The sequence below is a fragment of the Drosophila kikkawai genome, chromosome 3L (genome assembly GCF_030179895.1).
Source record: "Drosophila kikkawai strain 14028-0561.14 chromosome 3L, DkikHiC1v2, whole genome shotgun sequence".
Lineage (NCBI taxonomy): Eukaryota > Metazoa > Arthropoda > Insecta > Diptera > Drosophilidae > Drosophila > Drosophila kikkawai.
The window spans coordinates 24,627,860-24,651,305 of NC_091730.1; the positions used below are offsets into that span (position 1 = coordinate 24,627,860).

General features: G+C 39.0%; 3 protein-coding genes across 5 annotated transcripts; 2 read left to right on the top strand and 1 right to left on the bottom strand.

The window, feature by feature from the left end:
* The first annotated feature begins 2,336 nt into the window (after nt 1-2,336).
* On the top strand, nt 2,337-10,880 carry M6 (neuronal membrane glycoprotein M6). 3 transcript variants are annotated; one of them, XM_070285660.1, is made up of 5 exons: nt 2,337-2,718; nt 5,966-6,199; nt 9,178-9,337; nt 9,399-9,703; nt 9,774-10,880. In XM_070285660.1, the coding sequence occupies exons 1-5, from the start codon at nt 2,715-2,717 to the stop codon at nt 10,049-10,051; spliced, it is 981 nt and encodes a 326-aa protein (XP_070141761.1). In that variant the 5' UTR covers nt 2,337-2,714; the 3' UTR covers nt 10,052-10,880. The 3 variants fall into 3 exon arrangements, with proteins under 3 accessions (XP_070141761.1, XP_017034514.1, XP_017034511.1); XM_017179022.3 differs by lacking the exon at nt 2,337-2,718 and adding an exon at nt 5,773-5,892 and having other exon boundaries at nt 9,774-10,879; XM_017179025.3 differs by lacking the exon at nt 5,966-6,199 and having other exon boundaries at nt 2,339-2,718; nt 9,774-10,879.
* A 1,602-nt stretch (nt 10,881-12,482) lies between these two features.
* On the bottom strand, nt 12,483-17,146 carry SAK (Sak kinase). The gene is made up of 8 exons (XM_017178974.3): nt 17,007-17,146; nt 15,260-15,331; nt 15,106-15,201; nt 14,263-15,046; nt 13,748-14,207; nt 13,171-13,687; nt 12,954-13,103; nt 12,483-12,889 (listed from the first exon to the last, which is right to left on the bottom strand). The coding sequence occupies exons 2-8, from the start codon at nt 15,293-15,295 to the stop codon at nt 12,602-12,604; spliced, it is 2,331 nt and encodes a 776-aa protein (XP_017034463.1). The 5' UTR covers nt 15,296-15,331; nt 17,007-17,146; the 3' UTR covers nt 12,483-12,601.
* Cdk12 (Cyclin-dependent kinase 12) lies at nt 17,076-22,281 on the top strand. Its single transcript, XM_017178973.3, has 7 exons — nt 17,076-17,290; nt 17,352-18,211; nt 18,276-18,441; nt 18,542-19,808; nt 19,878-20,266; nt 20,875-21,348; nt 21,418-22,281. Exons 1-7 carry the CDS (start codon nt 17,076-17,078, stop codon nt 21,575-21,577), a joined length of 3,531 nt encoding a protein of 1,176 aa, XP_017034462.2. The 3' UTR covers nt 21,578-22,281.
* The last annotated feature ends 1,165 nt before the right edge of the window (nt 22,282-23,446 follow it).

A 23,446-nucleotide genomic window follows, 5' to 3' on the forward strand; every position in this document is an offset into this window, starting at 1 on the left:
CCATGTTTTTTTTTCAACACATTTCTATCTACTCCGAGATATCATTTTTTAAAATGTATATTTATTGTTTTTGTAATGGAAAGACTATAGAGTATAGAAAAGTATAACAATTGCTTTCATTAGCGCATTAATTAGAGACTTCATTAAATATTTGACAGCGCTATAGCGTTTTACACAAGTGCGAGCAAGACGACTATATGGCACTCTAATACATTAGAACAGCGATGGGCACGAGATCTAACGGTTTGAGCAGCAGCTCGCTGAAAAAAAAAAACAAGAACAACCCCCAGCGTCGCGAAGCGTCGCACCCACGCGACACACAGAATGTGCGAGCCGAGAAAATACACTGACAAAATCTTTTTGAGTAGATCAATATCTTCAGCCATTTTTGCGTGCATTTATGTCCGCCTAAGAAAAACGACTGCAAAAAAAATCCAATCTTTTTTCTTTAGTGCAGAAGTCAACGCCAGCCGCGCAGGTCCCTTTAAAATTGTTCTTGTTTTTGGGACGATGTGCGAGTTCGGGTCGCTTGTGTTTTGTTGTTGCAAACTCGGGATCGCGGCGATGGGCTCGCTACCTGCGCCAAAGGTCAGTGTGGTTGTTTTTGTAAATCTTCACGGTTCGCTGGTCGCGAGCACTGCACTTGTGCGTCTGCAATTGTGCGACATGCTGGCGCCTCCGAAAAAAGATAACGGTTTGAGCAGCGTGAGCAAATTGAGCCACTGCGTGCCCATCGCTGAGCTACTTCATTGCCGCGAAAATTGATAGAGCTACATAAAATATACTAGATACTCGATAAAAAAAATACGGTTTTAATTAAGAAAATGGTAATTGTAATATTAGCCAGATCATTAGAGCGCGAAACTCAAAGTGGTCTCGCAATGAGAATTTTATTATACCCTTGCAGGGTATTATAATTTCAGTAAGAAGTTTGCAACGCAGTGAAGGAGACCTTTCCGACCCTATAAAGTATATATATTCTTGATCAGCATCAACAGCCGAGTCGATCTAGCCATGTCCGTCTGTCCGTCCGTCTTTTGGATTTTGCGTATTTTAATTTTTACCAGTGTAATATATATAGGCCTCTAGTGATGACCCAAAGTTGGGCCTAATAGAAATTCAACGATTATTGTCTTTTGCTGCCCAACTAACACATCTGATTTTGAACAATAAAAAAAACGCAGTTGAAACAAAAACGCCGTAAAAATGTATTACCAGAACTTTATTTGCTGTTCTGAACTCAGCCTTCTTTATTAAAGTGTAAATTTATATAATTTTATAATAAGGATATGGGCATTTCCACAGAAAGGTCCACCGCGGCCAAAACACTAAAACTTCTCTAAAATGTTTATTTTCCAACATAGTAACATTAGGAAAAGGCCAATTGATTACATTTGAAGGGCTTTATCATATTCTAAAACAAATTTCGAAATATTCGAATGCATATTCGCGCAAACACGATTTTTCATTATTTTGATGAAAAACATCATAAAAATGGGCCTGTTTTCATTTCATTTCCAAACCGAGACACTAACTGTTGACTGTTGTTTACTAACATCACAAGAAGAATGCAAAAAGTCGAAATAAAATGGATATACATATGCTCTTCCAATTTACTTATAATAGTAAAAATTACCTGCAAAGTATGATGCTAAAAACTGTCGCGTGCGACATGTCGCGTGCGAATCTGATTAAAATTAAATAAAAAATAAACTACGCTATATTTCTGATTGTAAATTAAAGCATATGAAACTGGCATTACTGCATCACATTTTAAAATTTGTTTCATTAAAATAATCCCTGCCGTTTCGCTGAAATCAGTGTTTAAACAGCTCGCCGCAAAAGTGACTTCTGTTTTTGTCGCGTGCGAATCCTTCAGTTTTTTTAAATTTTCTTCAATTTGAGCAAACACTCAAAATCAACATTTGCACCAATTAAAGTCCTAGGCAAGAGCTATAAGTTAACATTTATAAAAAAAATAGAAATGAAATGTACCATACTTTTTTTTTGCTTTGAATGCGTACGAATGTCGCGTGCGACATTATGGAAATGCCCATATTCCCTTTCAATTGAATGACTAAAAACATCATCAGCTTAAAACCGCTGTTCCTTTAAAACAATGCTGACTATAGTCCTCTCGCTTTTTTAATGGAAGACCCTACTCTTCGTTTCTGATTTTTTCCTCCATTCTGGATTCGTGACACGACTGTAGTCGCTCCAGCGGAAACAGGTTGTTTATTTTTCGATTAATGCCATTTATATAAAAATCGAGTATTATAAAAAAATCGAGTACTTACTCGATTGACACCAGCTCCAAGTTGGAATCTTGTAGATACATTTTGTTGTTGGTTGTTGGACGACTTAATATTAAAGTCCTAGGATACTAAGGGAATGCAACGTAAACAATAACATTTAAACGTGACTATAATAGCTTCGTGTGGTATTTCGCGAAATTCGAAGTTTAATATAAAGTTCTGGTGCAGCGCAAGAAGTTAAAGTTGAGGAGTGCACACCCTAAAACTGGTTTTGAGTTTACCAAGTGGAGCGACTGTATATATGTATATAAATACATAAATATATGTACATGCATCTGTAAAAGTCTTCAGAAATTTCAACTCTACTTAGGAATTGCGCTGCATAAAAGAAGCATTCCATCGTGAAATATAAATGATTAAATTTTAACTGGAGGCTAAAAACAAGTAACTGCCATCAAAATGGGTAAGTTAACTTTCAAGTTTGTGAATTGGCGTGATATAATGCATACGTATGTAAATCTGCATTTGTATGCACAGTTCTGATTGACCTAAATAAACATAAATTATTACAATTTATAATTTACAATAAACATGCCAATATTGTGTTTTTGTTTTGTTTTCGATTTTATGATACTTAAAAGTATTGAAATTCCTGCAATTTAATTTAAAACTTAAAAAAAAAATTTACTTATAAGATTGTCAAATACCCACAAATGCAATAAGGATATTGCTAGAATACCAGAGATGATTCAAAATGAACTAAAAAACCTTTTGACGTATAAACCATACCATGATTTTCGTTTTACTTACAAATCCAACCTGCAATCAGTGAAGCTCTAAAACTGAGAGTCTGGTTTATGAAGAGATGACTGACGAATTCTTAAGCTGATATCGTTCAAAACTCAAACGATTTTATACCTTGGTACCCGTCAGGAACAACGGTTTAATGGCAATGCCTACCTAGAGCTAAAACTGACATCAAATATCTTAAAACACCATTATAGCACAGCTATAGGAGAGTTCTTTATAAATATAGATAATAAACACATATCTCTTTACAAACTCTTTTGGTTAAATTGAATGAACATGGGAGGGAGATATTAAATAATTAAGGGATTCCATCGCCACATACATAGTTAGTCAATTCTCCGAGCCATGATTTCGATCTTGGGTAATTCAAAACAAACTTGTTTATTTTAACTTAGCACAAAGGTTTTTTTTTTTAACTTATTAGGAGCAAAATCTGTTTGAAATTTCTGCGACAGATGCGCGTGAACTGGTCGTCCCCCTAAAAAATATTATTAATTTAACTTTGGTCAGCTTTGGTAACAGGGTATACGAGTGTGCGATGACTTAAAATCAATTGGCAATCAGAGATGTTTATAAAATTCAACTTTTGGCAAGTTCTATTTAGTAACAAGTTCTATGGCAACCCTGACAAGCTCTACATTTAGGAACCGACCACAAGAGTATTTATGTGTCGGTCTTTAAAGAAAATCTCCCTGGCTTATTTTATTTACGCTCTAACTATTATTTTCGGTCTCTAAGAGTCATTGCACGCTACCGGAATTAAGGGGGTCTTCTCATTGGGCAACTTTTTTTTTTCGATTTTTTTTTTTTTGCATTTATTTATAGCTTGGGATGGTGTGTATATGTCCCCAAAAGGATTTTTAGAAATTCGAAATACTTTAGAAGATACAGCCTTTTTTGTGAAGCAAGTTCTTCGCAAAATGAGCTTTTTTCAAACTTCAAACGCGTTTATCTCGAAACCACGTTTTTCGAACTGGCGGCCATGATATCTCCAGTTCAACTGAACCGATTTTCATGAAACAAAGTGGAGTCGACGCAGAATTGTCACCATTCTCGGGTGACGGAACAGATTTTTTTTTTAATTTTTTTTTCTATTTTTTTTTTACACTAAACTACAAAAAAAAAGCCCGAAATCGAAATTTTTTTTTTGAATGGCCGCCATTTTGTTTAAAAAAATTTAAAAAAAAATCTGTTCCGTCACCCGAAAATGACATCAATTCTGATTATAACCCCGTTTTTATTTTTCATTTCGGACGCTCTGGAGACCCTGAATCGTGGCCGCCAGGACGACACCTTTTTTTTCGACCACCAAGTTTGAAGTCTCATTACTCTTTGAACAACCCTCGTATCGAGGCAAGAACAACTTTTTTAGTTACTTTGAACATTTTTGAATACAATAAATAAAAAAAGTTGTCAATTATTCTTTGCGTTTTCAAATAAGAATTTTTTTTAAAAGGGTCCAAAAAACGGCTTTTGAATGAGAAGACCCCCTTAATGTTTTGCACTTATTCCAAGCCTGCGCTTGTGTCTTGGTGTCATTGGCATCTCGGGCCAGGCAATGGTGCCAGAGTCTCGGTGGCAATTTTCGTTTCGTCTCCCACAGACACCGCGGGAGTTCCGGTGAGAATCCCTCAAAGGCGGATGCATCTAAATAGCTCTTCAGTCGCTCGTTGCTGGCAGGACGTCATCTGGATGTCTAATTTGCTTTTCTAGGGTCGTTCACCGTCAGTTTTAAATGAGCATTGGAGCAGACTTTCTTAAAATTCAAAATAAAATAAATTTAATTTTACATAAACGTGAAAAAGATTTTACTGTGAGCATAGGAATAGTGATTTTCATAGAATAGAAGAATATTTAATATTATAAATGACACTAAAGTTATAACAAAAAAAAAAAACATATGTATTTACTATTAATTGTCGTTATCGAAAGATATCGAAAAGTAAAATTTATTGTCTTAAATTTTATAACTCCTCAGTCTTGGAAATTACATATGTACATATGACATTTAAGTTTTTTTTCTTTTTGTCTTTTATTGGGTGACCCTTTGACCTGTCTGCAGCAGCACTGAACTTCTCCGAGAAAGTACTAATTGTCTCATTTAATTGAAGCAACACGCCTTTCATACACTAAACTAAATAAATTTCCAAAAAATTAAAAAGAAATGTTAAGGTTAAGTTAAAAAGGAGGGATTAACTGTGTGAGTTTAAAATTAGTCTACAAATTTGGCCCAATCGTAAGCTTTTTAATTTTAAGTATTGTATACATAATTATAACAACTAGAAACAACTAAAAGGGAATATATACAAAAAAAGTCCAATATTCTTTTAATTTTTTAGAAATAGGGATATAAAAATAGAGTACAATTGCATACTTAATTATGTACTCCGGTAAAAATTGCACAACAATATACTAAAAAGTAATCGTTTCAATTAAAATTATCATATATTTATAATTTAAAATTTTAAAATTTAAAATAAAAAAAAAATCAAATGATTTTTATTTTAATGGAAATGAAAATTGTATGTGAAGGGATTTTAGTAAAAAAAAAAACGAACTGGTTTGTTCAAGTTCTTCTTGATAATTTCTTTCACTGTAAACATTTCGTATAAAGAGAATCAGTAAGCGGAGAGACGCTCTTTAAGTGAGAATTAAACAAAGCCAGTTATCTTTTTAACGCTCTGAGAGTCGCCCCGCTCGAAGGCACAGCCCATTCATAGCTCTCTAAACTCTGACTTTTCTACGGGAACGTCATTTGTTGTTCGTTGGTTTTACTATAAAGACTAATTATATTTATTGGTAGCTCTCGGTTGTGAACATATTATATGTGAGCATGTGATTCATCTTTATAGGCCTCTAAAAAATTAAACAACTAAAACATTTCCCCCAATTTCGAAAAGCTCTCGAAGCGATTCAGTCATCGCTGTGCAATATGCCGGGCAAGAGTAACAACCGCGACCGCATCCGCGATCCACGCGAGGAGATTCTACTCGAGACGAATTTCGAGGACGATGGCGGAGTCATGACACGCGCCTACAATGGGAATCCATACAATCCGTCCATCCAGAACAGGCGAAGAAATTCGTACCGATCGGATCACTCCTTGGACAGGTACACAGAGCGCGGCGGCGAAGGTACGATCCGAAATCAGGGATTTTTACATTTTCTGCGGCACCAAAAAGTAAACCATTTCACTCTGAAAGAGTTGTGTGTATGTATACACTCTGTCGCTTAAATCGCTTTATGTGAATCACTGGACGCCACCAGTCAGTCGCTGGTTCACCTGTTATCTTATCACTGTATTTTCCCCTTAATGCTTGCACAAGCAACTGGTGTATATTATGTATTTGTGTGATATATCATGCCCATATGTAACTGTGCTTCACCTATGTATATCTCACCTGCACTTCTTTTCTAATGCTTACATTTTATTTTATTTTTGTAGCAGCTATACTTTATTATCTTCGAACTGCCAATATATAATAAAACTATCACCAAAACAAGAAAGGAAGCTAACTTCGGCACACCGAAGTTTGTATACCCTTGCAGATTGGTTTTGATATTTATATTATAAATTTAAATGCTTAAAACACACACAAAACAGAGTTTCATTACATTTTACCTAGACTTATTATGTTTACAGTTTGACGGTTACAGTTTTACATTCCCAGCTTTACATTTTCTCTACATCTACCGATCGCTTCTATGGCAGCTATATGATATAGTTGTCCGATTTTTATGAAATTTATACCATAATTCTAGAATAATAAAAAAAGCTTATATCTCAGAGTAGATAAACATACGTTGGAAAACAACGAAGCTATAATTTTTTTCCTATTTATTTCTCGATCGTTCCTATGGCAGCTATATCATATAGTCGTCCGATTTTCATAAAATTTTTACCAAAATTCTATAATAATATAGAATGGCCATATCTAAAAAATTGTGCAAAAATGTTGAAAAACAGCAAAGTTATAATTTTTTTTCTACAAATATATCGAACATTTGTATGGCAGCTATATGATATAGTCGTCCGATCCGGCCCGTTCCGACATATATAGCAGTGAGAGTATATAGAAGACTATATGCAATGTTTCATTCAGATAGCTTTAAAACTGAGGGACTAGTTTGCGTAGAAACAGACAGACAGACAGACGGACAGACAGACAGACGGACAGACGGACAGACAGACAGACGGACAGACGGACAGACGGACATGGCTAGATCGACTCGGCTGTTGATGCTGATCAAGAATATGTATACTTTATAGCAGCGATGGGCACGCCGTGGCTCAATTTGCTCACGCTGCTCAAACCGTTATCTTTTTTCGGAGGCGCCAGCATGTCGCACAATTGCAGACGCACAAGTGCAGTGCTCGCGATCAGCGAACCGTGAAGATTTACAAAAACAACCACACTGACCTTTGGCGCAGGTAGCGAGCCCATCGCCGCGATCCCGAGTTTGCAACAACAAAACACAAGCGACCCGAACTCGCACATCGTCCCAAAAACAAGAACAATTTTAAAGGGAATTGTGCGGCTAGCGTTGACTTCTGCACTAAAGAAAAAAGATTGGATTTTTTTTGCAGTCGTTTTTCTTAGGCGGACATAAATGCACGCAAAAATGGCTGAAGATATTGATCTACTCAAAAAGTTTTTGTCAGTGTTTTTTTTTTGGCTCGCACATTCTGTGTGTCGCGTGGGTGCGACCCTTCGCAACGCTGGGGGTTGTTGCTGTTTTTTTTTTTTCAGCGAGCTGCTGCTCAAACCGTTAGATCTCGTGCCCATCGCTGCTTTATAGGGTCGGAAACGTCTCCTTCACTGCGTTGCAAACTTCTGACTGAAATTATAATACCCTGCAAGGGTATAAATATACATAAAACATACACAAAATAGGAAATGTTTCATTGGTATTGTTTTTCGCTTTGATTTTAAAAATTATACAAATAATTATATGATATCTGAATTTATTTTGTATCTTAGCCCAATTCTAAAAAAAATGCTCATATCTCAAAGTTGATAAAAATATGTTGAAAATGTCCGATCCGGCCCGATCCTTCCTTACTTGTTTTTATTGAGTTCTTCAATAATTTCCAGAACTGTAAATCAAGTCCCTAAGGATTCAAAATTTATTAGGCTCCGTTGGAAAAAATGTTTATCCCAAAAGCAACAATTTTAGTTATTATGCTTCGATGCATTAAATCTTTGGGGATTTCGAATTCCCTTTAAATATTTTCAAATTAAGAAGGGCTTTCCATTTTATCGTAATGTTATCAATTTTTTATAAGCTGTGTACCATTGAGAAATTAATGTTAAGTCCCTCTGGACTTATGTTCAGCAATCTCCAAACATTTTTTTTTACACATTTGAAAATGCGTAAATGTAAAAAAACAACAAAACACTATTTCCAAGTTTAAAATCGAGTAATCAAATTCTCCGTTATTGCTGCTATTGAAATCTTGTTAGGAGTATTGCAGTGTTTGGTGATTGATTTCGGTATCGTTCCTATGACAGTTATATGATAGTCGTCCAATTTTTAAAATTATAACAGAAATTTTGAAATAATACAGAAGACCATATCTTAAAGAAGATGAAAATATGTTGAAAAACAGCAAAGTTATATTTTTTTTAAACAAATTTTCGGATAGTTTCTATGGCAGGTTTATGATATAGCCCCTCCAGTACGACCCGGTACTGGGGGATTAGTTTGCATAGCTGTTGGCGCTGATCAAGAATATATAAACTTTATAGGGTGGGAAATTTTTCCTTGACTGCGTTGCAAACTTCTGCCTGAATTTATATTACCTTTCCGCGGTATAAAAATATCTACATATCATATTTCTGACTTTTCTTAGCAAAATTACTTTAAATTACTTTCACAAAAAGACAATGCAACATATAGAACATTGCTAGTTTCGCAAAAGGAAAGGAGCCTTTGGTGCTAAATATTGAACAAATTGTTCTGTACATAATAAGTAAAACGAAATGCAAATAAAAGTTAGTATTTGTTTGTCGTATATTACAATATTATTTTTGTTTCAAAATATTACACATTAGTATTGATATATTGATCTTGGGATATATTTACCTCACAACTCTGTTTATCTTTCCAGGAGAATGCTGTCAATCGTGCATGGCGCGTATACCCTACGCCACTTTGATTGCCACTCTCATGTGCCTCCTAGGCGTGGGCATCTTTTGCTTCACCATGTACCGAGGAGCCTCACTCACCGTCATAATGTTTGATCAAGTCTTTCATTTGCGGCTGATATGGCAAGTAGTAGTTATTAGCACAGGTTGAATATATTTGAATTTCCTCTTCCACTCCTAACAGGATCGAGGCAGTGCAAATGATATTTGTCATAATTGGTGCTGGGATGGCTGCCCTCGGATTTATGATATTATTCGTTGGCTTCTTGGCCACCGGATCCACCAGATACAAGGTTTACAGGGCGTGGCGATCACGAGTGGGCGGTCGAATCTCCTGCGCAGTTCTTATGGGGATCACATATCTTCTCAACTTTGTGTGGAGTTTAATCCTCTGTTTTCTGGTTGTAGTCACCTTTATTTACACGATGTTTTGGAACATGTGCTCGAGTGTGGAGCACTCTCAAAGTTGCATTGATTTGACACAATTCCGTAAGTAGTAAAAGAGCGGAAGTTTTACTTATAAATAAATTTATATATATATTGTTGGATGACCTTACAGATTTCATGTTTCCGCCAAACACAAAACTTGAGGATATGAAGGTCTGCGAAAAGTACGAGATCAAGGCGTTCTGTAAGGACGGCGTCGAGAACGCCGAAGTCATGTTCATATTGGCCACCCTGTCTACTCTGTTAGTCATCCTTAGTCTTGTCCATTATTTGATGTGTCTCTCCGCCAATTATGCCCATATTCGGGACCACGAAAAGTTTCAGGAGCTACAGGAAATCCAAAACCTCAACGAGCTGGAGTACAGCGCCACGTCGAAGGATCGATTCTAGGATATATTTCAGAAGATTCAATTTGAGCTTAAGGACAAGCCTAGCGCTATTTGAGACATTGACACTTTATACAACGAACACTGAGCTAGATTTCAGCAAAAGCCAACTATCTATAGTTTGTCTTAAGAATAAAGTTGTGTTCAATGCTTTTTATGTTCATTTAATGAGTTAGTTGCTTATATTTAATTTATATTCAAATCCGTTCAATCAAAAGAAAGGTCCCACTGAAATTCCACTCTGTACAATCTTCGATTTCCGTCCATTAACTTAAGTTAGTATACCCCACTTAATTATAGTTCAATCATGAAATTATGTTGTTAGTTTGTTATCATCCTGCAGACGAAAAAAATCCATTCAAACATAATAAATGCACACGCTTATGCTCAAATTGATTCTTCTGAATTGCCGAATGCATTAAATACAAAAACGTTAGTTAATTGGAACTTATTTCCTATCACATAGTGTAATTCATCTGTGCGCGGACTACCATCAATATCTGTACAAGAAATTACCTTAACATGTATTAACATCACTCATGCATCTATAGTTGTAAAGCAATACGAATCCTGCCGTAGTAAATCTTTAAGTACGGCAGTCGGAGTTTAAACAGAATCGAATGGATTTTAATTGACTAATCTAAGTATAAATATATTTACCTTGTATTTTAATAATACATTATTTTATTAGTAATTTAGTATATACACATACATACATAATAATTATAATACTAATATATTTTATACTACACTTTTCCTTCCCTAAAAGTATACAAAAATGAGGGATTATGGAGTGTTGTTTACATGTAGAACTTAAAATGTGAAATAAAGGATTCTTAAAAAAAAACGGATTGTTCTTTTTGCTAATATTTTCTCTGTGTATCATTCAATGCAGAATGTTCATGAACATAAATACATCTTATTAGTTAAGGGGGGACATCTGAGTAACTGGCAAAAAAAAGCCCATTTTCTAGAATTTTTTTGGCCAAATGAAAAAGCCAATCGAAAAATTGTAAAGTAGGTTTGATAATGTTAGATGTGAACTACAAAATAAATTTTTTTTTTAATAAATCGAAAACAAAATGGCGGCTGTGCAGCATGTCTTCGTAGGCCCTATTTTTTTGAAAGGGGTCCATGGCCGAAAACCTAACGTCCTTAATTTTTGATCTAGAACAAAAAATCTAATTTTGTTAGTTTCTGTATCTCAACCGCTATCGACACACGTAGGATTTTTTCGATATTTGGATTTTTAGCAAAATGGTGAGTGATTAAATAAAATGTTCAATTTTCATGAAAAAAAACGTCACAAAATTGTTGATAAAAAAAAAAAGTAAGCAAAAAAAAAAAATACTACGATACGAAATGTCGATAGCCATAGGTATTTTGGATATACTGTCAAAATTTCAGATCGATTGGTTAAAATTTGTTTTCGGCCAACTCAAAAAAAGTGGTTTTGAGAAAAACGCGTTTAAAGTTTTCAAATCGTATATGATTACATGTAAGGCATCGCCGCAGAATGGAAAATTTTGACACTTAGAAACTTTTGCCGGACTCTATCTTTTGATATGTTATTTTTACGACCCTAAAGTATTTTTTAAGCAAAAAAAAAAATTATTCGATGTTTAAAAAAAGTTACTCAGATGTCCCCCCTTAATACTGCAATAGTTGTATGTATATTGTAAATATCTATAAATTTGATGATAAAAAATTTTTTTTTAAATATTTAAGTTTAATTTTCTTATATACAAATTTAATATAAAAGAAATCAAAATATTCTGCATATTTTTAAAAGCATTTCTCATCTTAATAACTTTAAATATTTTGTCAGAATAGTGTCATATCCATTATCTTTATTTTCCAGTGGTAATTAATTTTCTTATTTTTCTTGTAAGTTATTATAATTTTGAACAGAAGTTTACAGAGCATCTTGAGCCCATAAAATATATACATATAGTTTTAATCAGCATCGATTTCTATGCTAACAAGTCTCAATTGTAGAGCTTTCTAATTAATAGTTTAAGTATAAATAAAAGTATTCTTCCTATTGCATGTACATATGTAGTTAATAAGTCGAAACGAATCGGACGACAATATCATACAGGTGCCATCGGTAATTTATATAAGAACCTATAAATATTTAAAAAAAGTGCGGTGTTTTTTTTATATAGATAAAGGTTTTATATTTCTACTGTAAGGTTTTAGATTCATTCGACACAAAAAGATTGGATTTCAATCAAATCTAATCTAATGGCAACATACAAGTGTATACAACCTCCGGCTTCTGGTGTATTTTAATTGTTGTTTTTTTAAAGAGATTTTTGAAAATATTATCTAGTCAAAAATGCTATAAACAAAAGAGCAGACCTCACCATACCCAGTTCTAGTTCAAAGTTCCTTTTAGTGTTCGCTAAAATGATTATTGCGGTAAAAACACGTTATTACAGGGAAGTTAATAAAATATATTTTCATTTATTTTACAGTTGACCAATGTTTAGTAGACCAAATTAATTAAAACTTAATAACTATGATGTTTCATATTTAATTTGATTTTCCGTTATATGAGCATGCGATTGTAGCAAGGCGTTGTCGTTTTGGGAGTCATTGCATTGTTGTACTCAATCTTCCTTCCACTCCCCAGTAAGGGAGCCGTCTTCAACCTCAATTGAATCTGCGGTAACTGACTAATTCTATCTCTGACAGCGAAGGGCAAGTCATCGTCTTTCACAAAATGGGTTGAATTTCCATTCGGTTGTGTATACGTCACGCCGCCACCTTGGTTGTCTGGTATAACAGAAACTACGGATCCATCATAAAATTGCACTTGGACAACTCCGTGGGATAACTGAAATGGCAACGGAATAGTTTACAATAGAAATAGTTTAGTGCAAGGGAACAGCCATATCTACCTCAGTAGCGACACCAATATCAGGAATGTTGACGCGTTTTATTGGGACGTTTTGATGAGAAGCTAGCATGTTTAATCTCGAGGAACTGCATCCAAAATCTGTTGTATTTCGAATCGACGAAAGAGTGCTAACGGAGAAGTTTATTGAACCCTGCAATAATGAAAATCGGTGCAACTACAGATCCATAACAAGCTTAGAAAAAAAAATACCTGCTTACCTGATTTGATTTCGGGGTCGAATAGGCAAAGTTTGTGGTATCCCTTAGCCCGTCAAATTTCTGACCTGGCTGAACATCTGTGACTGGACGCCGTCCAATTGTGACTGGAAAGCACGTAGAGTCCTTTGTCTGAGCCACTTCCAAGGCATTACTAACGGTGACACAATGCGAGAAGCATTCGTTTCCGTGCTCGATCAGGGATCGAGCTTCCAAGCAAGTCTGATCTGATAATAACATTCCATTGGCATTGTAAACCTTAAGTCCTTCGGTGGGAGACCGCAGCAGCTTTGCTCCCAAGTAAAAGCGAATCTCAAAGTCAGTCATCGTCTCCATCAGTTGACATTTTCCCAGTGCACTAAAATATGTTACTTTCGGAGTTTTGCTCTTTACTAAGCCCACAAAACGCGCCGCGTATACATATTTCTTCCAGTGCTTGCTGGGCAAGCTTTCGTAGTTGTAGATGCAGTCCTCACTTGGTATCTGAAGCTCTGGGGGCTGCTCTTTTACGGCTAAGCCACTACAAAAAGGATTCGACAATTAGAATGTTTTTAGTACAACCAATTAATACTCTTCTTACCGTCCTGGATCTGGTTGGTAAATAATGATACGTCGCCCATCGTGGGAGATGCGGCAAATGTCAGTGATGCGATCTTCGTTGAACTTGGGCCGAAATTTCAGAAACTCAAGAACCACCTCGCCATTTCGCAATATACTCATTATAGCATTCTTGGTCTTGTAACGCGTCGGTAGCAATCTCATCGTGCACAATGGTGGCACCGAAAGTCGCTCCTCCTTAACTCGAGCTAGGCTGGGCTTCTCTACAAGGTCCATTTTCACATGAAGTGCTGGGGTGGAATTAGCGTTTCCCGACCACTTTTGCTCCGCCTGACCAGCTGCACTTTGGGGAAATATTCCTGCCGGCTGTTCATAAGTTGGTCGAAGATGATGATCCTGCATGAATTCTTCCCGTATTTGGGGAAGAGCCTGCGGCGCTGAGGTATCCACAGAGCGCAGGCGTTGAGAGTTTCTCGAGTCACCTAAATTGTGGAATTGCAATCAATGCTGGAAATAATTTTCCCAAAGAATACTCACTGCTGGCAAATGTTAGGATTCCACTATCACCACTTTCCAGGCTTTGGCCAAACACATTTAATGCTCCCGGAGTCGTCGTATAACCGCGATTCGCACTGTAATCGCTTCTCTTCAGCATAAATGGGTGGCTTAGGACCTGCTCGAGGGTGATGCGCTCATGTGGTAGCTTCTTCAGCAACTTGTTTATTAGGTCCTGCGCCTCAAAAGACAAATGAGCCGGCATCAGGTACTCCGACATAACCACCTTGTTGAGCGTGGATTGCACGGCATCGGTTTCAAAGGGCGGTCTTCCAACCAACAAGGTGTACAGCATACACCCAACACTCCAGACATCAGCCGGCAGTCCATGGGACACTCGGGACACAACCTCGGGCGATATATAGTTGGGGGTGCCACACATCGTCACATGTCGCTCATCCGGTCGCTTTAATTGGGTAGCTAGACCGAAATCGGCAATCTTCACGTGCATTTCCTTGCTGAGCAAAAGGTTGGATAGAGAAATGTCGCGGTGCATGATGTTGTGAGAGTGCAGGTACAGCAGACCCGCCACCACCTGCTTCAGGATGGACGCAGCTTCCGCCTCCGTGAAAGGCCTCGATATCTGGTTCATGTAGCGATGCAGCTCCCCGTTGTGGGCCAACTCCAGCACCAAATACACATAGTTGGCGTCTTGGAAAAATGTGTACAGCTGCAAAACCGAGGGATGGTTGAGTCGGGAATGGATCTCCACTTCCTGCCGAACGCGGTTGGTGAGACCAGTGCCCTGAATAAGTTTCTTGTCAATCTGCGGGTCGGAAGACAGGTTAATGACCAGTTCCAGCATGAACCATTCGAGCAACTTGCCATCTTAATAGCCACATCCTGGTGAGTGCGGAGGCATCTCGCCTTATAGACACTGGCAAAACCGCCTTTGCCCAACAAGTGCTGTACTTCATACTCCTGCAAGTAATGCGAACGCTTGAAAAATTCCCGAGACCGAAGGAATCTGTACACCTACCTCAATTGTTTCTCCAAACGCCCGACTGGAGATCATGGTTGGCTTTGCTTATTAGATACCTGCTGACTATTACTATAAAAGGTTTTTATTTATCAAGTATTTTGTAAACCCAAGCCATGTAAACAAACAAGCAGAAAAAAATTTCAAAGGGAACGCCACCGTTAGTGTTGGGCAATTTTCAAACACAGTCAAGGAGAACTGTTAAGCAACACTGACGTGTACTTCTGTGGGATTCGGTAGTTCTAGTAATACAGTTCCTAATGCTCTAACTATATAAATATATAAACATTTTGTCGTTTATGTTTAAATAATTAATTTTTATTATTACATTGTTAAAATATCGAAAATAAATCAAATATCGATATGTGGCCAACGCTTTCCAGCACTAAATCCAGAGTGGCCCTTGCTCACTGGCTGATTAATCGCCGAAAATATTGCCAGCCATTGCAAGAAAATCATGGCAAAACTATTCTAATGGTTTTCCTGCGGAAACAATGCCTAATGAGACATGCAACTTGCATTTGAACCAACTTTCTTATATCTGCACAAAGCCTGCAATAACCAGATGCAATTTTCGCGTAAAGAATTCGTTCCGAAAGCGTAAACAAGACAGACCTGCTAGCCTGGCAAAAGTCGTGTTATTTAATAATTTAAGCGCAGCAGCGTGTGCGTTCGCCGACTGTGAAACGAAGAATCGCGAATTGCCCTCTTCTCGGTGACCAAACGTTATGAAATAGTGCCGTTTGTGAAATTAAAAACTGAAAGAAACTGGTAAGTCCGTAGAACAATAAAAATGACCCACATACAAACGTACATTTGCATGATTTGCGGTTGTGTGCGTGTCCCTAATACATATTCGCACGCATACAGCCTTGGACTTGCACATACGTCACCGACGAGCAACAGTGTTAAAACAGTGCTGGAAAATGCGTGCGGAAATCTTAAGTTTCAAGTTGTCTGTTCGTAATTTTAATAAAATTAAATGACACAATTTTTAAATACATCGCTAATACATGAATAGGGAACCCAATCAAAAGACATGGGATCCTTTTGTATTTGTCTCCAAAATCTTTTATTCTAGATGACGATGTTCCTTGGCATTCAGTTGTTAATAGTCAATTTTCTAAATTGTACGATGTTTTAAGGGTTTTGAGAACTGAACAATTTTTTTCTCCTAAATTTAATTTCGTTTGGCGTTGACATCTGTCAGAGTTCAACCACTTCATTAGTGTTTATATATATATCCTTTTATTTTGTATAAAATAAATTTCGTATTATCTCCGACAATCTTTAGACTGACCAGAGTTGTTTGTGGTCTATAATATCTGTTGCAGGAGAACACGCATTCTCTTGCATTTCACCCTACTGAAGGATTAATTTTTCTAAGTTTCTTGGTCACACTTGCCACTTCATTATAACCTTAAAATGACAAGTTATAAATTTTGTTAATGTTAATTTTAGTGGGAACCGAACCTTAAATCGACTATTAAACTAGACGTGCAGCAAAGTGCCGAGCCCCGTGGTTGTCTATGCGAGTGCAGCTTCGTAAATTGGCACATATCGCCGCGATAATCATGTAAAGAAAACGTCACACGAATATGTGCTTGTCGGCGATGTAAATAAAATTGGTACTGCTGCTCCTGTGGAAAATCACACAGTAAAGTTGAACGGACTTGGATGTACAGGACTTTGCCGCAGAACGAGTGAATATTGAGTCTTGCGATTACAAAAGAATACGTGTACGAACCGCAGTGCGCTGAGAGGGGTGTCTGCGGCTCTTTCGAGTGCTCCGATCCTATCCGTCGAAGACGCTACGATGCATGCATCCTCCGCCGCAGCGACCGCACTTGTGGAGTACTCGGACGTCAGCTCGGAGGACTTTTCAGATCCGGAGACCGGCGATTTGGACGCAAACGATTCCGGAAAGGGGGCGGCCACAAACACAAAAAAACCAAAGCCAGCTACGGATAATCAATTCCCCAGAAGTCGTCTTGGTCCAAAGCCCGATAAGGAGGGCTATGATAATTACAGGTAAGTAATGAGCATAGCAAATGAAATTAAAAAAACAAGTAACCTAACTATTTTATTTTAGGAAAAGACGACCCGAAGATTCGAACAAATCCGCTCCGGCCGGATCGAGACAAACGTCACCAAATCATCGGGAGGATCCCTCACAGGTCTCCAACACATCCAAAGGGGAGTTGTGGGGCCGAGAGATCTACATGTCCAGCGATTCCATTGACACAGACGAGCTGGAGGCGGAGATGAAACGGCAAAAGCGCAAGAAGCAAAAGAAGGACAAGCACAAACACAAGTCCAAGAAGAAGTCGAAGAAGCGAAAAAAGAAGCGGGCCAAGTCGTACTCTAGTATTGATTCAATGTCGGATAACGATGACATCAACGCCTTACTAGACCGTAGATACACGCCGCCTACCGCTCCGAGCAAAAGCTGTGAGCGGACGGTAAGCGCGGGGCCGTCCTCCTTTACCCCACACAACCACAAGGAGAACAGTTCGCCAGCAACTCCACCGCCGGCGCGTCGCACCAACAGCAGCAATAATACCTACTACGGGGAGTCGACTTCTGTGGAAACGGCCAATGCGGCCCTGGGTAGCAATTTGCAGGTCACTGTAACGAATAAGCAGACAATCAGCAGCCGTCATCGTTCCCCTCAGCCTTCAACGCGTGTTAGTGGCAACGGGCCGAGGTTTGGCAACTCACCGCGAACACCTCCGCATTCACATTACACATCCTCAAGCGGTGGCGGCGGCGGCGGTGGAGGTGGTGGGTCTGGTCCCCGAGATTCTCGCAGTTCCCGATATGTACCAAGTCCTCACAAAGAGGATTTAAATACGCACCACCGCTCCAGCCACGATCACGGCTTTCAGCCTCGCTACTCTGCAGCAGGTCCAACCAGTCATGATGCCAGAAAAGTAAAGCGGCTTTCACCGGGTAGGTTAACTTTTTCATGGCGAGGCAAACATTTTTTTTTGAACTATCATAAAATTTGTTACAGAGATGGATCGCTACAACCATCATCCGAGCACGCCGCCCCACAAGCGACGGAAGTTCAGCGATGGCCGGGATGTGGGAACCATTGGCGGCAGCTTCGAACATAGTAGGCATCACTCGGGAAAATACGATCGTTATAGCAGGGATCGGTATTCCAGGAGGTCATCCAGGTAGCTGCATTCCACTCTCTCGGAGTTTAGTTTTCTAAATTCAATCCACTGTCAAAAGTAATAACTTTTAAACTAACTCTGGTTTCAATATTTTTTGCAGGAGTCCTAGTGTGCAGCACCACCCGCGTAATCGACAGTCCCCCGTCGGCGGCCTTTCGTCCAGTGGAGCAACAACGAATGCGTTTCGACATGGCAGCAGCCACAAACACAAATATGGTGCGAATGCCGGATCGCCGCCTTCCCATGCGTCGAGGTCGTCCAAGCGCTCTTCGGGCACCGGTACCTCTGCCACCGATCGCTACTCAAGATCGCCGCGAACAAGTTCGCGATATTTGGAAACGGCATCATCGCCTTCACCTGTGGGCGCCTCCAGCTCATATCACCATCACCATCGTCGCTCACCAAAGCTACACCAGAGAACTAGGGGAGGCAGTCGCCGCAGATCTCCAAGCTCGCCCAGCAGCGGCAGCTCCGGCTCACGTAGTCGATCGCCCACGTCGCGTGATCTTAAACACAAGCGGGAGGAATACATTAAAAAAATCAGCGAGACAAGTCTATTTGCCGAGCTTGTGAAGGACCGCCACAAAAGGCAGAAAGCGCTGAAGGAAATCATTGAGCGGCAGGAGGAGAACAGTAATAGCACCACCAACAGCAACGGAGCACTTACAATTAATGACAACAGTTCCTCTGTGGATGGAAATACGCCCAACACTGGGGACTGCCTCCGATCTGTCCCCAGTGGTGTAACCCCTGCAGCCACGGCGACAACGGTCTCAAACGGTCTTGCAGTCCTGGGAAGCAATAAACCAGATGTGGACCTTAACAACATTCCCATGCCAAACAAGGAGAACGAGGCACTGGCCTTGAACCCCAGTGCGAGCACCGACATCCCGGACTGTTCCACGCCAATTAAGCAAACAGTGCTACCTATAGCTACCGTCTCGGCGACCAAGCACAGCCTTAAATCGAAGAGCCTAACGTCGTTGCCGCTGCCACCTGGAATGAATGCCCTCGACCTGGTTAACGCAAGATCTCCATCGCCAGCGCAGAAGAAGAAGGAATCCGACGAAAAGAACATTAATCCGAGCGCCAACACCGGCGCTGGCGCCAACAAGAGTCTGCTGAATCTTCCCATGCCGCCAGTTATCCCCGGCAGCGAGGAGCTAAGCGGCGATGATGACGTCATTGACAGTCCCGAAGACTTTGATGCTCCGGCCGGAAGTAGTGGACATGTTGGACCAACAAACCGTCGTCGACCAGTGATCTTAAATCGCCGGGATTCGAGGAACAACATCCGGGACTGGGGCGAGCGATGTGTGGACGTGTTTGAGATGATTGCACAGATTGGAGAAGGAACTTACGGTCAGGTTAGTAAACGGGTTTAAAAGTGCTCTTAATATATACATATTTATTTGTATGAAATGTATGCATTGCAGGTCTATAAGGCGCGGGATCATCATACTAACGACATGGTGGCCCTCAAAAAAGTACGCCTTGAGCATGAGAAGGAAGGCTTTCCGATAACGGCTGTGCGTGAGATAAAAATACTGCGACAACTTAACCATCGCAACATAGTCAATCTTCACGAAATTGTGACGGACAAACAGGATGCCGTGGAGTTCCGCAAGGACAAGGGCTCCTTCTACCTGGTCTTCGAATACATGGACCACGATCTGATGGGACTGCTCGAGTCAGGCATGGTCGACTTCAACGAGGAGAACAACGCCAGCATCATGAAGCAGCTTCTGGATGGCCTCAATTATTGCCACAAGAAGAATTTTCTGCATCGAGACATCAAGTGCTCAAACATTTTAATGAACAACAGGTGGGGAGATTTGAAGAGGCTTTGGCAATGAGCTTCGGGGCTGAGGTTCCCTTAAGCAGCTAGTGCTATATTTATCCTAGAATACTTGAACTTTCGCAAGGTTGAACAGGAATCTAGTAATTATATAAGGAGTTGTCCATATATTAGGTAATCACGGTTTTGTTGATTTTGTATACCTTCCCCTATATAATTAAGTCTAAACAAATTTAGTTACCAAAAAGTATACAAAATTGGTTTTCTTTGAATTTAAATAATAATAAATATTCAAAGGTAATCATTTCGCAGTCAACCTCAGCCAACCCCTAGTTAATTACTTAATATATGGACATGCCCTAACTAGAGACAAGTTGTAGAGTACAAAACTTTTCAAAAGGGAGTTCTATACATATTTGACTAAAGACTTAAAGATAGCCAGCTGGAAAAGTTAGATAGAAATATTTCGCAAGTAATTTTATGTAAACTTAATTTGCGTCATGTTTCTAAAGCTGGATACGATTTTCTGGTCCCTTGACATTAGTTTTATATTAATCGAAGTTATCTCAAATAGTTGGCTCCAACTGCATTTATATCCCGTTTAATATTCAAATATTCCTTCCTTATGCTTGCAGGGGTAAAGTTAAGCTAGCTGACTTCGGTCTGGCGAGACTTTATAATGCCGACGACCGAGAGCGACCGTACACAAACAAAGTGATCACCTTGTGGTACAGACCACCAGAACTGTTGCTGGGTGAGGAGCGATACGGACCTTCGATCGACGTTTGGTCCTGCGGCTGTATTCTCGGTGAACTATTCGTGAAGCGCCCCTTGTTCCAGGCCAATGCAGAAATGGCCCAATTGGAGACCATATCGAAGATTTGCGGCTCACCAGTTCCGGCTGTGTGGCCGAATGTGATCAAGCTGCCGCTGTTTTACACACTCAAGCAAAAGAAGACTCATCGACGTCGTCTGCGGGAGGACTTTGAGTTCATGCCAGCACCAGCACTAGACCTGCTCGACAAAATGTTGGATCTGGATCCGGACAAGCGCATTACGGCCGAGGATGCACTCCGGTCGCCGTGGCTAAAGAAAATCAACCCCGACGAGTTAGTATTCACCGTTTTTGTCTCATAGGGTCAAACCGTCTGATAACGATGTCTATTTTGAATTTAAAGAATGCCAACGCCCCAACTGCCCACGTGGCAGGACTGCCACGAGCTGTGGAGCAAGAAGCGACGTCGGCAGCTGCGGGAACAACAGGAGTCGCTGCCACCGACGGTGATCGCCCCGACCAAATATCAACAGCACGGAGCTGCCATGGTGGGAGATGCTTAGCATTTGCTGTACGCCTCGCTGCTCGATAGAGAGCGCGATGGAGAGGAGTGTTCCTGGTGGAACTAGTAACAACTAGCCGTATCTAGTAGCTAGTAGCAATGGGATTATGTTATCCTTGTGACAGGGCCAGGAATAGGTTTACTTTGACTTGCTCTAGCCGCTGCCGACCCTAAGACAGCATCAATAAAGTCTTGGCTATATTTATAAATTGCTTTATACATATGTTGGGCATACTGAATCGATCGATCGCTGTGCTGCATAATCAAAGTGTTATCATAATACCAAACATAGCACACATTTTTATCAATGGTTCATATGTTCAATTTTATATATTTTTGCGTATAGGAATTAGCCATTTTAAGTTTCGAATCCAAAATTGGCAATACGAAGGAAGATATCGCGCATAATCGAACGGAGGAATGCAATAGCTCTAGCAACAAAATTGTAAACTAGTAGATCGTATGTACGTATTCGTATCAGGAACAGCTGAAAGCGATTTGTAGGTGACCACGTTTCAAAGCTACGAAATAATATATAAATATATAGTGAAGAAGTTAAAGATTAGCATTTTAATTATAAAGAAATTGTTATATAATAATAGACTACAGATAGGTTATTGAATAGTTTAGTTTATTATTAAGTATTTAAGTCGTGTAAATTATAAATGAATTAATCAAGTAAAACCATGTACTAATTTACCCATACGCGCAGGCATTTGATAAGATTGTATTTTAATATGATGTTTGAACGCACACAGCATCAGACTTAAATATGTAGCTGCATGATGTGCGTGAGACTGAAAACGATTGATTCACTTCAAGTAATCCATGTAAATAGGTTGACCATTTCTACTCCAAAACTACAGCCTGATCGCCAATGATAATATCTCAAGAGGGAAATCAAATCGACTAACTTCATTTCTGGAACTTCAAAGCCTATTCTAATAAATATGAATTATAAATATTGTATTTTAAATCAATTAGTAGTTCCTTGGTTGTTTTACAAAATGTTCAATCGGGTTCATTGTGGAGTTTTCCTTTATAGCTTGTAAAATGTCCATCTAAAATGTTGGATTCTTTTGTTTATTTTCTTTTCTTTTTAGATTACTATGCTTTACGTTAATAAAATAAGATAACTTGTTAGTGATGCAAACTTAATAGTTGAATTCATTCTTAATGTTATTTACAGGTTTTTCCATTTGTGGTATTTTTCCCAATTCGAACTCGAAAGGCAGTTACATCTTGGTACACTTACAGCGGCAAAAATAAATTATTTTCCATGAAAAAAAATAATAAGAGGTAATAGAAAATAAGGTTTTCAGCTAAATTCACTGTCATTATATTACAAATAAAAAAAGGCCGAAGAAAAATAATATTTTTAAATAGAACGGTCGTGGGTTAGTATTTTTAGCGTTGATTGCAAACCAAACATTTGTCGGTATTTTTGTGCGGTCACACTAATTGCAGCAGTCGCATTTAAGTACCAAACATTTGTCGGTATTTTTGTGCGGTCACACTAATTGCAGCAGTCGCTGTTTTGTTTTGCTTTTCTGACTGACAGGCAAAATGACGTAACGAGTTGCCACTGCGTTGCAAAAACGAACAGGCAAAATGACGTAACGAGTTGCCACTGCGTTGCAAAAACGAACAGGCAAAATGACGTAACGAGTTGCCACTGCGTTGCAAAAACGAACAGGCAAAATGACGTAACGAGTTGCCACTGCGTTGCAAAAACGAACAGGCAAAATGACGTAACGAGTTGCCACTGCGTTGCAAAAACGAACAGGCAAAATGACGTAACGAGTTGCCACTGCGTTGCAAAAAAATTAAAAATTTTATAAAAAATGGCAAAACTGAATTTAATACATTT